Source organism: Heloderma suspectum, chromosome 6, assembly GCF_057233095.1.
Source record: "Heloderma suspectum isolate Gila_16-S chromosome 6, 16-S_ref, whole genome shotgun sequence".
In the NCBI taxonomy this organism is placed as follows: domain Eukaryota; kingdom Metazoa; phylum Chordata; class Lepidosauria; order Squamata; family Helodermatidae; genus Heloderma; species Heloderma suspectum.
The window spans coordinates 102,991,058-103,005,224 of record NC_139463.1 but is presented as its reverse complement, the minus strand read 5'-3'; the positions used below and the strand labels follow the sequence as shown (position 1 = coordinate 103,005,224).

Below are 14,167 nucleotides of genomic sequence, written 5' to 3'. Positions count from 1 at the left end.
GTGTGGTGGAGTGCTGATGAGAGAATCATCTGCCAGTCCAGTCAGTTTTTGGACCTGGAATGGGAGGGAGTGTCTTCTTGTTCTTTTGTCTCAGGCAGCAAAATGGCTTGGGTCAGCCCCGAGGCTCGAGAAGATCATGCTGCCCCTTTCCCCTCCGTACCGCAGCCAAGTTTGGCTCGTCTCACAAGGCATGCTGAACAGGTCTGGGGGTGGGGGAGAGGCTTGGGCAAAATGCTGTCAGTGGGCCCCCCTGAGGGAGTACCCCTCCTTGCCACTGTCACCGGTGCTTCTGCTGTGGAGAAGGCCTCAGCAGGCGCCCAGCTATGCCAAACCCTGACGTTGGCCCTGAGCAGCTTCATGTTCAGGTTTTCGCTTAGACCTAACCTCTCTTTTTCTGCCGTTGCCCACAGATGTCCATCATCCTTTCGGGTCTTATCCACATCTTTCGACCACTGCTGTCCTCCCTCTCGGGTGCACTCGACTGCAAGGGCGTTGGACCATGGTACTTCCTGCTGGGCCTCCGCATTGTGGCCATCTTCTTCTCCAATGGCCCCTGGGACGCGATGAAGGAGGACGTCACCTGCAGTTGGGCCGAGGACATCAACGAGAGGGCGCGGGACTTCTGCAGGGCCCTGTGCCACAACCAATACTTCCCGATCTCTGTGGCCGCCACATGGGGGCTGGTGTTCATCGTGTTGCTCCTCCTTATAGGGCTGATGAGGCTCACCAGCCCCCGGAGAAAGAAAGAGAAGAAAGAGAGAGAGAACGAGAAAGAGGATAAAGACAAAGGCTTAGCTATTGTTGAAACAGCACCCCATGGAAGCAGTGCTGACATATCTACCATCTACATGGTTGGGCATCGTGGCCTCCCAAGAAGCTATCGCCACCAACCTCACCGATCAACCCATCACCACCACCCTCACCATCGACACTATGCTGATTGGGATGATTGGCATGACTGGCGTGATTGGGATGGGACACGTGTGGCCCCCATGGCTGGAGGATATGGCACTGGTGTGGGCTTTGGTCCATGCGAAGTTGGAGGGTACGGCATGCCCACTCACCCTGAGCACATGGGCCAAACTGAAATGCCCAACGACTGCTATGGCATGGCTCAGCACAACACGAGTGTATGCCCGCCAGACATCAGGCCAACCAAGACGACCACACATTCTTGTGAGACAGATCAATATGGAATGTCTCCCTTCCAAAGTCATACGAGGCAAACCAACGCTGGACCCTATTGCAGTGAAACAGAGCAGTACAGTGTGCCCACCAGGTGTTCCCCTGTTCCCATTAGCAGCTCCCCTTATAAAGGCAAAATGCCCCCCCAGTGTTGGCCAGTTGACAAATGCAATGAGGCCTTCCTCCAAAGATACACGGACCCTGAAGAGTGTGGAGCTGGTGAATCTACTGACAATGTGTACATGATGGGCCCCTGTACAAGATGCACTGGCCAAAGTAAGATGCCCCCCAGATACTGTGAAGGTAGAAGATACAGCATGGAAACCAAATGCAGGACAGTCACCGAAGGCAGCATGGGCCGTAGTGCTCTCCACCCTAGGATGGATGACCAGGCAAATATGGCCATCAAACGCAGGCCGGTCCAGGGCAGTAAGATGCACACCAAACGCCATGTGGCTTTTGATGTCAGTAGCAAGGCTGACTTGAGCTTCGGAAGCAACATATGCACCCAACCGTGGATGCCCACGGCTTCCAACTGCAGGCCCATTGGCGGGAAGGATGTCATGGCCGGACCTAGTGTGGCCCCTGGACTGACATTATGTTGCCATGGTGACGCAGCCTGTACACATGCTGAGACATGTGACCCATGTCACAATGTGGCCCCCCAGTGTGAACCCCAATGCGAGCCCTGCTGTCGCGCAGAGCCCACCAGTGAGAGTCACAGACACAGAGAAAGTTCGGCGGGGCCACAAGAGGAAGCCAAAATGTCCATCATGAAGATCTGCGGTGTGCCCCTCTTTGACATCTGGGTGGCGCTACTCCTAGCTACTGAGATCTGCTTCATCTGTACCATTATTATACTCCAGATGCCCAAGCTTTTGGGGCGCACATGGCTGTGCTCCCCAGGAGCTGGGAACTGCCCCCAATCTGTCGAATGCACATTGAAAGGGAGGGCTGAAAAACGGGTGGCGCTATGGGGGCTGGCATTCACCTCCATCCTTTTCATCATAGCCTGCAGTGGCTACTTTAACCTGCGGTTCTGCTGGAACAGGAGGTGCCGCAAGATGTGTGGCGAGGACGACAAGGAAAGGCGGGAAGAAGTGTGTGCTGAGGATATAGAGCCTGAAGGACGGATGTTCAGGGGGGATGTAGAAGGTGGCAATGAGGGGAGCAACGCTAATGGGCTGTGAGGAGGAGTGGGGAAGGTGGAAGCGATGGCGGGGTGAGGCCTACTCAGCCTTAAGTCCCCAGTCTGAGCTCTGTCCCTTCAGATGGCAGGTCAAGCTCACCTGAATGAATGTTCCTCTCCATGGGTGTCCTGATGTTGTTGTACCACACCTCCCAGCATCCCCAGCTGAAATGATCAATAGTCAGAAATGCTGGGAGTTGTAGCCCAACAACATCTGGGGCCCAAAGGTTGGGAAAGGCTCATACAAAAAAATAAATATCGCTCTCAACAGAAACCTAGATGACAACACGAAAGGTTTGGCCTATCCTTGTTTTTCCCCGACATCTTAATTTTCTATCTGCTAGAACATTTGTGTTATTAATTCTTGGTATGGAGGAGCATTCAGTCAGGTGAGTCCCTATGTGCCACCTGACGTGGTATAGCCCAGAATTCTGAGGCTTCATCCTAGTTAACTTGTAGAATGGCCCGTACCAGTTCTAAGCCTCTGAGGGCCCTTGGGCAAGATGCCCTCACTGGGCCCCTTCCTCCCTGAGTCTGCTTTCTCACCATCACTGCAACCAGCTTCTCTTGCTCCTCCTCATCTTTCTCATCATTGCTACCACTTGCTTGCTTGACAGGCGGAGAGCCAGGGAGCAAGTAGGCAGCGGCATCTGCTCCTCCGCCTTCTCGCCCCCACCATTGCCTGGGCCAGAATGAGAGGCAAGTGAACAACCAGGCTGCAATGGTGAAGAGGAGGAACAACTCCAGGGGACTGTTGGCAGCGGGCCACCACTGAGGTGTGAGCCCTCTGCAGGTGCCTCACCATGCCAACCCTTGACTCCAGAACAACTCTCAGCATTCCTGTCCTAGGCCTCATTCTCCCTGGGATGTAGCCTCTCTTTATATTTCCCACAATGCCCCTGACCCAGCATCCCTCTGGGGCATTGTGGGAAATGAAAGGGGTGGTAAGACCCAGCTGCCCAGTGCTGCTTGGAGCGCTGCCCCCACAGCCAGGGTAGCCTGTCAGGGCTCACTGACAGAGGAGGAGGCCCACTACAGGACAATGAGTCCAGGACCCACTCAAACCTGGAGCTGGCCCTGGGTGCAGCTCAGATACAGGTTGACTGCTGGGCCTGAGAGGGGGCACTGGGGAGCTGCTGAGGTTTAGGAAGAGGGCGCAGAAGGCTCAGAGCCGGTGTGGTATGCAGATGTTGATAGCAAGAGCAGAGACTTAGATGGTAAAGACAGAGGCAAGATGGTTAGACATTTGTGTACAGGGCATTCACAAAAGGATTGTCTGTGTGTGCTTTGAGCAGTGGAGGCTGGTGGCTTCAGAACCAGTCAGAACTCTAAAGGAGCTATGCTCCTTCAGAGTTCTGATGAAACCCAGAGCAGATTCACAGACCCACTGACATCGGAGCCACCAGCATCCACTGGCATTCAGTCTCCCCATATTCCACACTAGCCAAACTAATATGGGAAAGCCGGACTCTGCAAACAGAATAAACTGGGCAGATGTGCTTCTTTCCCCATTCTGCACTATTTATTAGGCTTCACTCAGTCTGGGCATTCAAAGGATGTGGGGCAGGGGTGCAAAACCTCAGGCCCAGGGGCCAGATCTAGCTCTCCAGATCCCAATCTGGCCCCCAGCGGCAGGGTCTCCTGAAGGACATGCCCCTTCGCTCCCCCCCTTTTCCCCAACCAATGTTGGGGTGGTTTCCCAGCTTTTGTACAGTTTTTCCCCCTACTCCAAAAGGTTGAAATACCTCTCTTAAGGCTTTCGTTCCTGGCAGTCAGAGCTTTAAGTTAAGATATGCTCGTATTTGGGTCACTTTGGCCCCACCTGTTTTGCCCTTGGCTCTGCCCATCACTGGAATGTGGCCACATGGAGACTGGAGTTAGAAACCCAGCAGGTGTGAGATGGGAAGGGAACAGTAGCAAGGCAGAGAACAAAAGAGTGTGTGCCTGTACATGTGTGCCGGTCACTGAAGCTCGTTCCTTGAGCATTCTAAGATCTTGGTTCTTGGTTCCCTTCTTGGTTCCTTTCTTGGTTCCCTTCTTGTTTTCTGACCCTTCTGCCCACATATACCATGCCACAGCCATAAGGACTAGAGCAGGGGTCCTCGACCTTTTGGGGCCTGTGGGCACATTTGGGAATTGGAGAAACTGCTGTGGGCACCACCACAAAGTGCCCCCCATGGAACATAGGAACCTGCCTTATACCGAGTCAGACCCTTGGTCCATCTAGCCCACTATTGTCAACACTGACTGGCAGACCTCTCCAGGGTTTCAGGCAGGAATTTTTCCAGCCCAACTTGGAGATGCCAGGGATTGAACCAGGGACCTTCTATATGCAAAGCAGATGCTCTACCAGAATGTAGCTAGTCACATAATGGCTGCTGTGGGGGCCTGGCTAGTCAAAAGTGGTGCTGGAGAGAGAAGTGCCAAGGCTGGAAGCTGGGAGTGGAGAGAAACAGCAAGATAAAGGAGTGGGAGAGAAAGAGCAAGGCTAGGAGCTAGGAAGGGAGAGAAAGAAGGCGGCTAGGGATAGATCTACATCAGTGCTTTTTATCAGTATTGAAATGCAGTTATATACAAATTCCATATACTGCTTTTCTAGAATCATTCCCCACTTTTTCTTCCATATTATCCAAAATACTACAGCAGATGTCACTGTGTGCACTAGGAGGTAGAAATGTGCAAGAGGGATATAGTGTTACCATGATGGAATCATATCAATATGACATGAGGTGTAGATCTGGCCTAGGAACAGGGAGGGAAATGGTGAGGAAAGAGGCTGGGTAGAGAGAAATAGCCAGGCTAGAGGCTGGGAGTGGAGACAGAGAAAGAGAGGAAAGGGGAAAGGCCTGTGGGGATGGAAGAAGATCGGATGGGGCCAGCAAGCAACTCTTTCCTTCTGTTCCTGCCTGCTGAACTGCTGATCAGCAGCAGGTTCAGGAACAGGAAGGAGAACCCGGCGCCCTAACATTTTTCAGGATTTTAAAATTAAAAATAAATGTGTGAAGGGGGAAGGGAGTGGAGAGCATCATGGATGCTGTTGGAGGTTCCTGCGGGTGCCATAGTCTAGGGGACCCCTGGACTAGAGCCTTTCTTGATGATAAACACAGTGCTGGAAATATATTTATTTGATGCTTTTTAAAAATGTGAACATACACACACACAGTATCATTTTGGTGCAGTGCTTTTAAACAGCTCATACTTGTTCTACCAGTGAGGAACACCAATTAGTGTGAGATCCTTGTGGTAGATGAGGGCAGTTCACCAAGATGATTACATTGTGTGCATCCCATGATTACCAGGTCAGATCACAAGATTGCTCCTTATACAGCAAAATGCCTCTTGAGCCATTTTTGACCTATGACCTATAGTGAACCCAAGATCCCCCCTTAAGATCTGGAATCAACGGGGGGGGGGGGGATTCCCAATACCTTTCAATCAAGTTCAGACGAAACCATGTAAGGAGCGTGGCTGGCTGGGAATGCTGGCTGTTGTAGGGCTTTTTTCCGTCTAAACATGCATAGGGTTGCACCCTTAATTAGCTCTGAGCCAATTTTGAGCACAAGGTAGGAAGTACAGCACTCTTGGAAGTGCAGGCAGCAGCGGTGGGGTTTGGTCGAGGTGGTGGGGGGAATGCAACAGCCATCCTGCAATAGTGCCCTATCCCATCCTGTTCTAAGACTCATAATGAGGTCTCTGTGATATGCATAATATGGGAAGAATGTCTTTGTTTAGGTCCCTAAACCAGGCCCAAGTCTTCTCCCCCATAAAACCCACAACACTAGCACCAGTTTCCACCGCAGAGGACCCAGGAGCCCTGACACAAGCCTCCTGCAAGCTAATTTTATTCAACATAAACCACATGAAGAGAGGTTAGATCAGGTAATTCCGGTGTTCTGCATGCCACGTTAATGTTCTTTGGGATGAAGGGCTGTCATTATTTATTTCTTTTTGCATCTTTATGCCCAGTGGCATGGCAGACTTTGTTCATTTCCCTGCATTACCAATTTGAGAGTAATTGGCAGGGTGGCAAATGTGACAAACGAAGACGAGGGAAAAGTAATTATGCCTGGGTAGGCTTGTGCTTTAATATCATGCCCAATTGACATTGCACATTCTCCTCACGAATATTACCGCAGCTCTGCAGCGCCCTGCTGGCCTCCGCAGCGCCACCTGGTGAACCGCCAGCCCCACAGTGTGCTGAAGTATCCCATCAAACTAGGCCACCAGCTGAGAAGACCCTGAGGGACTCACGAAAACTGGCTGAGCAAGGCTTCCCCAACTTGGTGCCCTACAGATGTGTTGGACTGCAACTCCCATCATCCAGAGCCAGCCATAGACTACGCAAAAAGGCGACCTCCACCTAGCCACTGCATCGTAGCGCAAACCCCCAAATGTTGGCACTATCAGATAGCATGTTTAGTCTTGAAAATGCATGGGAACAGACTGTGTTTACATTTGAGGGCCCAAAGAGACCTGCCCAGGGTTCAAGGCCTCCAGCTTAACTAGCAAGCTGGGGGCGGGGAGCTCCCAGGATGCTAGGTTTCAGTCCAGGGGTGCAGAACCTGTTTCAGCTTGAGGGCTGAATGCCATTTTGGAAAAGCTCTTGGGGGCTGCATTCCAATGGAGGGCGGGGCTGAAGGGAAAAGGGGCAGTGCAAAAATACCCACAATACCAGCGTATTTTAGCTTGAAGCTCTGACTGCCAGTAAGTGAGCTTTAGGAGTAGGGATGTCCGAGCAATCCGGGTTGGGGGGGGTGGAGCTTTTGTCGTCTCGGCCCCCTGGACTCCGTTTCAACTTTTGCCAGCTGGACCAACTTGGCTCCAGTCAGGCCAGCTGGCAGATTTTCTGTGTTTTTATTTATTTAAACAGACATTTGTGCAAATTTCAGGTGCAATTTGCACAAATGTCTATTTACATAAATAAAAATTAGAAACCAACAAAGTTCCCAGATTTCTGGGAAAACCTGTGGCTCAGCTCACAAATGCAAGCTGAGTCGGGGGCGTCATGGAAATCCAGTGAGCCTAAAAAGGGCTGGTTTTCCCTGTGACAGACATCCCTACTTAGGAGAGCCATTTCAGCCTTTTAGAAAGGAGGGAAACTGCATGAATGCTGGGAAACCACCAAACAATCGGTCATTGTGGGAAAGGGGGTGGAGCCAGAGGAAGAGGGCATGGCCATCTGGGAAACCCCACAGGGCTGAATTTGGACTCCAGGAAGGCCAGATTTGGCCCCCCAGGCCTGGGGTTCTGCGCCCCTGCTGTAAGCCAAACTCTTTTTGCTACCCTCTGCCTGTGCTCTCTTCCAGTGGTGCATCTAGGGTTGGACCTTGGAGCCAAGGTCCAGATGCCACAACCCAGGGCCCCCCCCCTACATGACCAACCAGAGAGTGGCAGGTGATGGGGCAGTAACAAAAAGGCCTAGCTTGGGCCCACCAGGGTTGATGCTGGTCACCAGAGCATATTTTCGTCTTATATTTTAAAACATTTTATAGTTAGGAGGTGGCCAGCAGAGCATGTACATGGCTACAGATGCTCATCGTTATACTTTATGCATCTTTAAGAATATATTGTCCTTTTCTACAACAAAATGGTGCTTAGTCCCAAGTAAATGCGAATCAGGGCAGCAGCAGAAGCAAACACCATTGTATTCCTGTAGTCATGAGGGTGCTATTATTTAACTGAGTTTCAAATGTGAAACTGCACATACTAAGAGTGTAATTATCTAAAATTATTTATAGGGCGCCTTTAATGATGGAACCCTCTCAAGGTGGCATACAAGATAAAAACCACACAATGTGGGTGCAATTTTTAAAAAATCCATAAAAGCATATTCAATAAACAGAGATTGCCACCTAAAACCAGTAAAAACCAACTTACCAATAAAAACCAAGAGGGCGGACTTAAGGGAAGACCAGCAAAAACAGATGGGTCTTCAGAGCTTTCCTGAAGACCTGAAAAGATGGGACCTGACAAACCCCTGACAGAAGTCGATTCCAGAGTTGTGGAGCCACGATTGAGAAGGCTCTTCCCCTTGTATTCACCAGCCTAACTGCCCTTGGCAGTGAGAAGGGCTCCTTTTGATGACTTCAGAGTATGGGCAGGCTGGTACAGGTGAAGACGCTCCTTCCAGTTGCTTGGGTCCAAATCATCTAAGGCTTTAAAGGCTAACACCAGCACTTTAAATTGGGCTTGAAAATGCACAGGCAACCAGTGCAGCTGGTGCAGTATCGATGCCACATGATTTTTTTTTTTAAGTTGGAAATGTTTTGTCCAGATTGATCCGGAATCCAACCAATCCCAGCTGGCCATAGGAATTTAGCAGTGGAGGCTGGTGGCTCCAATTTCAGTGGGGCTATAAATCTACTCTGGGTTTCAGTCAGAATCAGCCAGAACTCTAAAGGAGCTATCCAAGGTTCTGAACCCTATACCCAAAACAGGGTTCTTTAGAGTTCTGGCTGGTTCTGAGTGAAACCCGGAGCAGATTCATTGTTCTACTGACATCTGAACCACCAGCCGCCGCTGAAAATATTATCAAACAATTGCAAAGTATCACACAACTGGTACCCACTACATTTGTGGTTATTGTCCCATATGCAGTTTGTACGTGTGTAAATTGTATGTGTGTAGGACCACCTTGATCACAGAGAGCAGAGGGTTCCTTTCTGGTCCAACCTACATCTGTGGTGTGTTTTTTCCTCATCACAACCCTTCATAATTTTTATCGTTATTTTAATATTTTGCTATTTAAAAAGAAAACAAACACCGCAGTGTAAGCACACTACCAAGGTCAAAATTCAAGAAATTAGGAAACACTACCTATTATAACCAAACCAAGTTAAATTCTGATCTTTTAATTTCTAGACATTAAAAAAAAATGGAAAGCAGGCAATTCTGTTAAAAACCTATAAATCAGGAGTGCAGGACCTCTTTCAGCCTGAGGGCTGTGTTCCATTTCATAGGGGCTCTCAGGGGTTGCATTCCAGTGGTGGGTGGGGCTGAAGGCAAAAGGGGTGGGGCCAAAAATAGCAGCATAGGCAGGGCCACCTGGAGAACACAGGAGGGCCAGACAGGGACCTCTTGAAGGCTGGATTTGATCCCCAGGCCTCAGGTTCTGCACCCCTGCTATAAACACTAAATACAATCCCAGTAATGTGAAGCAATCCAAAACAACCAACTGTGCTGTGCCCAGCAATTTGCCATATAAATCAAGGGTGCAACCCTATGCATGTTTAGACAGAAGAAAGCCTTTGCACCATTCTACTGAACTACATTCCCACTTGTTGTTCAGTCGTTAAGTCAAGAAGGCCAAATCTGTCAATTTCTGTTTCTCTCGTTTTCTCATTTTTTTTTCTAGTCTTCAGTTTGCCTTAAACTTTGAGAAGTTCTCCAGCCTTAAGTTTGGTTTTCCTGAACTGTTGGCAATTTTTTTTAAAGTTCACATGAACATTCAAAAGCATTTTTTGTCTATATTTCTTTAAAGACGTGCATATTTGTATACATATTTGCCTACAATACAGTTTTTTTTTCCAAGGAATCTATGTAATATAATGCATTTTAGGATATTATTTCCCCGAATATATGCATTTTTGTATGCATTTTTTGGGATGGACAATACCATTTCAAATTTTGAAGGATAGCTGAGTTTTGGTTCGCAGGCTGGGGAAAGAATGACCAAGAGATGAATTAAAAGAGTAAAGGGGCAGTGGAGGCTGGTGGCTCGGATTTTGATAGGGCCATGCATCCATTCTGGGTTTCAGTCAGAACCAGCCAGAACTTTAATGGAGCTACCAATGTTCTAAACCCATTTTGGTGATAGGGTCAACACTTTGGATAGCTCCTTTAGAGTTCTGGCTGGTTCTGACTGAAATCCAGAATGTATCCATAGCCCCACCAAAATCCGAGCCTCCAGCCTCCGCTGGCAGCAAGCAAACTCCTTGCTAATGAAAGGAAGCAAGATTGTGCAAGTTGTCCAGAGCTGCGTTAAATGACCACTGATGCTATGCGACGGAGCTGGCTTGTTTCTGCACTTATTTCCTCCCCTTTTCCACTCCTATTGCTCTTATCCAACTGAATATGACAACACATTTCATTTCCCAGAAAGAGGATGAAAGAAGAGAGAGGATGAGGAACTCTTCATAAAACCAGAATGAGGGAGCCCCTAGCGTTCAAAACAGTCATAGCACCACTTCACATCTTTTAAAGGTGGGGTATCTCTCTGTGGCCCCTCTTCCTTCCTCCCACTCCTGTTCCTGACTCAGCTGGCCGCAAAGTTGTGTTTGTTTGTTTATTAAAAGTATCTTTAAATCGTTTTTCTGCCCATCAGGGCCATAAAATGCTATGTGTAATTTAAAACTACAACACAGTCAATCAAATCGCAACAGAATAAAAGCAGAAACGAACAATCCTTTAAAACAAGCCAGAAGATTATTAAAACATCATCCAAAAAGGTGACTGTAAACAAATGCAGACTCCAAGGCCTGAACATCAGCTTCTCCCCGCTTTCTTCCCCCCACCCTTCTTTTTTCCTTTGTTTACCGAGTCCTGAAGAACTCAAATTTATTTATTTATTTATTTATTGCATTTATACCCCGCCTTTCTTCCTCTCGCAAGGAACCCAAGGCGGCTTACATTATCCTCCTCCTCTCCATTTTATCCTCACAACAACAACCCTGTGAGGTGGGTTGGGCTGAGAGTCTGTGACTGGCCCAAAGTCACCCAGTGAGCTTTCATGGCCGAATGGGGACTAGAACCCGGATCTCCCATCTCCTAGTCCAAGACTCTTGCGAGTTGGCCTGATATATTATTGCAGTATGGATTTTTTAAATGTCCTTAAAATATATAATTCTACTCAAAAGGCTTCTTTCTGATCACAGCCCTTGGAGCCTTAGCATGATACAGAACTTGCAGGAATCCTGGGCTTACTAGGGCCAAACCCCATTTTTCAGGGACAAATTAAGTCTTGGCAGGGTCTCTGGGCATGTGCAGAAGCACTTTCTCTAACCACCTCAGCCAGTCTCCACGTAGCTAGGATTTAAGATGAGGATTTCACATGAGAAAGCAGCATATTATTTTGTGCCCCTAATTCTTTAGAAACTGACTTCTGTAAACACAGTATACCAAACCACAGGTGAAGATTTACCAACTACCATATATTCCAAAATCATAGGAACTAGCTGCACAAAGATGATATGATTGTGAGTCATAATTTTCAGAAATGCAGTTTTGAGCACTTTTTGCATCCTTGCTTTTTACAAAGGCTGTGTAAGTACACACTCTTTGCCTCTAGATTTTGAATTGTAACTCTACTTGTGTCATGGCTTCCAGATCCTCTCCCTGTTTTTGTTTCCCACTTAGGATCTTAATCTTTGCTTGCAGGAAAGATGGCGGAGGAAGAGGTGGCTATTCAGTAGGCTTTTGTGGTGGTGGTGAGTCCCCTGGAGATGGGAAACTGAGGGATGCTTTACACTTTCTCTGCCATATCTCTGCCTTCTGTCTCCTAGATCTGCTAAAGCAGACAGTGATACTTATTTACCTATAACAGGAGTAGGGAACCTCAGGCCTAGGAGCCAAATCTGGACAACCTGGGGTTCCCCACATGGCCGCACCCCTTCCCCTGGCTCCACCCGCTTTCCCCCAACCACCAATCATTTGGTGATTTCTTGGTGTTGGTACAGTTTTTTCGCCATTCTGAAATGTTGACATGCCTACTCTCTTAAGGCATAATTACTAGTAGGAGAGCTTTAACTTAAACTATGCTGGTTCTTTTGGCCCTGCCCCTTTTCACATTGGCCCCGCCCACCACAGGAATGTGGTCCCCAAGAGCTTCTCTGAAATGAAATTCGACCCTCCAGCTGAAAGATGTTCCTCACTGCTGGCTTATAAGGTACCTGTTCACAACACCCTAGTCATGCAAGGGGTCAGACAAAGATTTCTTCAGGTTGTAACCCTGCTGTGTTTTCCCACCACCCCTCCTTTTTTCTTACCAGAAAAATGATCCATTAGAGTGCTGGCTGGGGATTGGTGGGAGTTGTAGGACTTGTTGCAGTCTAAACATGTATAGGATTGCGCCCTATACGGAGGAAAAGACACAACAGCTGCATAGTGCCTTCTGACTGGTGGTCTAGAAGGCCTCCATTTGGAAGCACCCATGATCACAACAAAATCTATGGAAGGCCATTCCAGTGTGGTCTAGCTTGTCAAGGAGCAGCTTCTTCAGATTTTACAAAGAATCAGCCTTGTCAGAGGCCTTGCTAGGCCTGGGCACATGGGGCTAAGGCCCTGAATCTGTTTCCCAGAGCCCAGATTCTATTCCGCAGAGCCTTGAGTGTTCATTGGTGCCAATGGATGGATATTTTCATTGCTAACTTGCCATGTGGGAGGCAGTTGTCTGGGGGAGGGGGGCTGCATCTGGGAAGGGGAGGGTTAACTCTCCTCTTCCCAAATGCTACAACACCTCTCAAACTAATATTCCCCCTGCATGGCAATTACGCTTAGAAAAAATCTTTTTTTTCATTGGTTTGGGATGATCTGGCTCAGGGGCAAATTAACTGAAGAATTCATTTTGTTTGAGATGGTTTGGATGAGACATTAATTGGCTGGCTTTGCCTTCTGTGAAATCTAAATAAATCTTAGTAATTATTTCTAAATTTGCACATATAGATATAAATAAACATATGCAACTTTTATGCAGTTTGTACCCGAAATCTTTTAAGTGCCTAGCAATGCCCCAAATCTGACATCATTCATGAGACACTTAGGCTGCAATTCTACGCACAATGACCTGGAAGTAAGTTCCATTGAACACAATAGGATTAACTTCTGAGTAAACATGCATAGGACTGTGCTTTTAGTAAAGTTCCAGTGGATAGGGTGTGAGCTTCGGGACAAGTGAGTTTAATCCCCAGCACAACTAGTAACATCTCAGGGAGGAGTCATGGAGTGGTCTACAAATGCAATAAAAGATAAGTTGTCTGGAAGGTCAACAGATGAGGGCCTATCTCCATCACCATTGATAAGGGAATTCTGTAAGTTACTGCAGCATAGGATGGGTAGAATCTGACATCTTGAATTGAGTCACGCAGCCAGATTTTTAGGTCTAGGCTTCTAGTATGGGCTGTGTAGTACAAGAATGTTAGTGATCTATATGCGAGTATTCTTCAGCCATGAATCTCAACTGGATTTTTTTGGGAAAATCCCTAGTAGCTATCAGACTAGCCTACCTAAGGATGATGGCAAGAGAAATGAGATGAGAATTGTGAAGCACAATTCTCCATAGTGTAAAGCAGTGGAGGCTGTTGGCTCCAATGTCAGTGAGGCACTAAATCTGCTCCAGGTTTCAGTCAGAGTTCTAACTGGTTCTGACCGAAACCCAAAGCAGATTCACTGCCCCACTGACATCAGCCAACAGCCTTCACTGGTGTAAAGAACTATAGAAAAGATAATTAATTAATTAATTAATGTGGTGCCGGTGGAGACCTCACTTATCACCCTCCTGATTTTTATTTTGTTAACTGAAAAACAACAATTTGGAGGTTGACATGCTGCAAGGCGAAGTGTCCGTCTCCAGCACCATCATTATTTCCCAGAATACCTTGGGTCCCCACATGGCATTCTTGGCCAAGTTACTTGTCTCTGGGCCTCATTGATTTGTGCAGAAAACTGAGTTCAAGAGAGTGGTTTTGTGCTTTCAAACTGAGACCCCACCACAACTAGCCTCACTGGTTTTCCTTCTAGGAGATGGGTGTTTTATGCATGGCCACACCCAGCATGGCAGCCATTTTGTGATGCCCATGA

The 14,167-nt window shown here is 47.9% G+C and overlaps 1 protein-coding gene across 1 annotated transcript; it reads left to right on the top strand.

The window, feature by feature from the left end:
• Positions 1-343: 343 nt before the first annotated feature.
• On the top strand, positions 344-2,375 carry LOC146342190 (uncharacterized). The gene has a single exon (XM_084807779.1). It carries the CDS (start codon positions 411-413, stop codon positions 2,373-2,375), a length of 1,965 nt encoding a protein of 654 aa, XP_084663905.1. The 5' UTR covers positions 344-410.
• The last annotated feature ends 11,792 nt before the right edge of the window (positions 2,376-14,167 follow it).

Coding starts and splice junctions, on each gene's coding strand:
- LOC146342190 (XM_084807779.1), top strand. CDS start 411: ATGTCCATCATCCTTTCGGGTCTTATCCACATCTTTCGACCACTGCTG.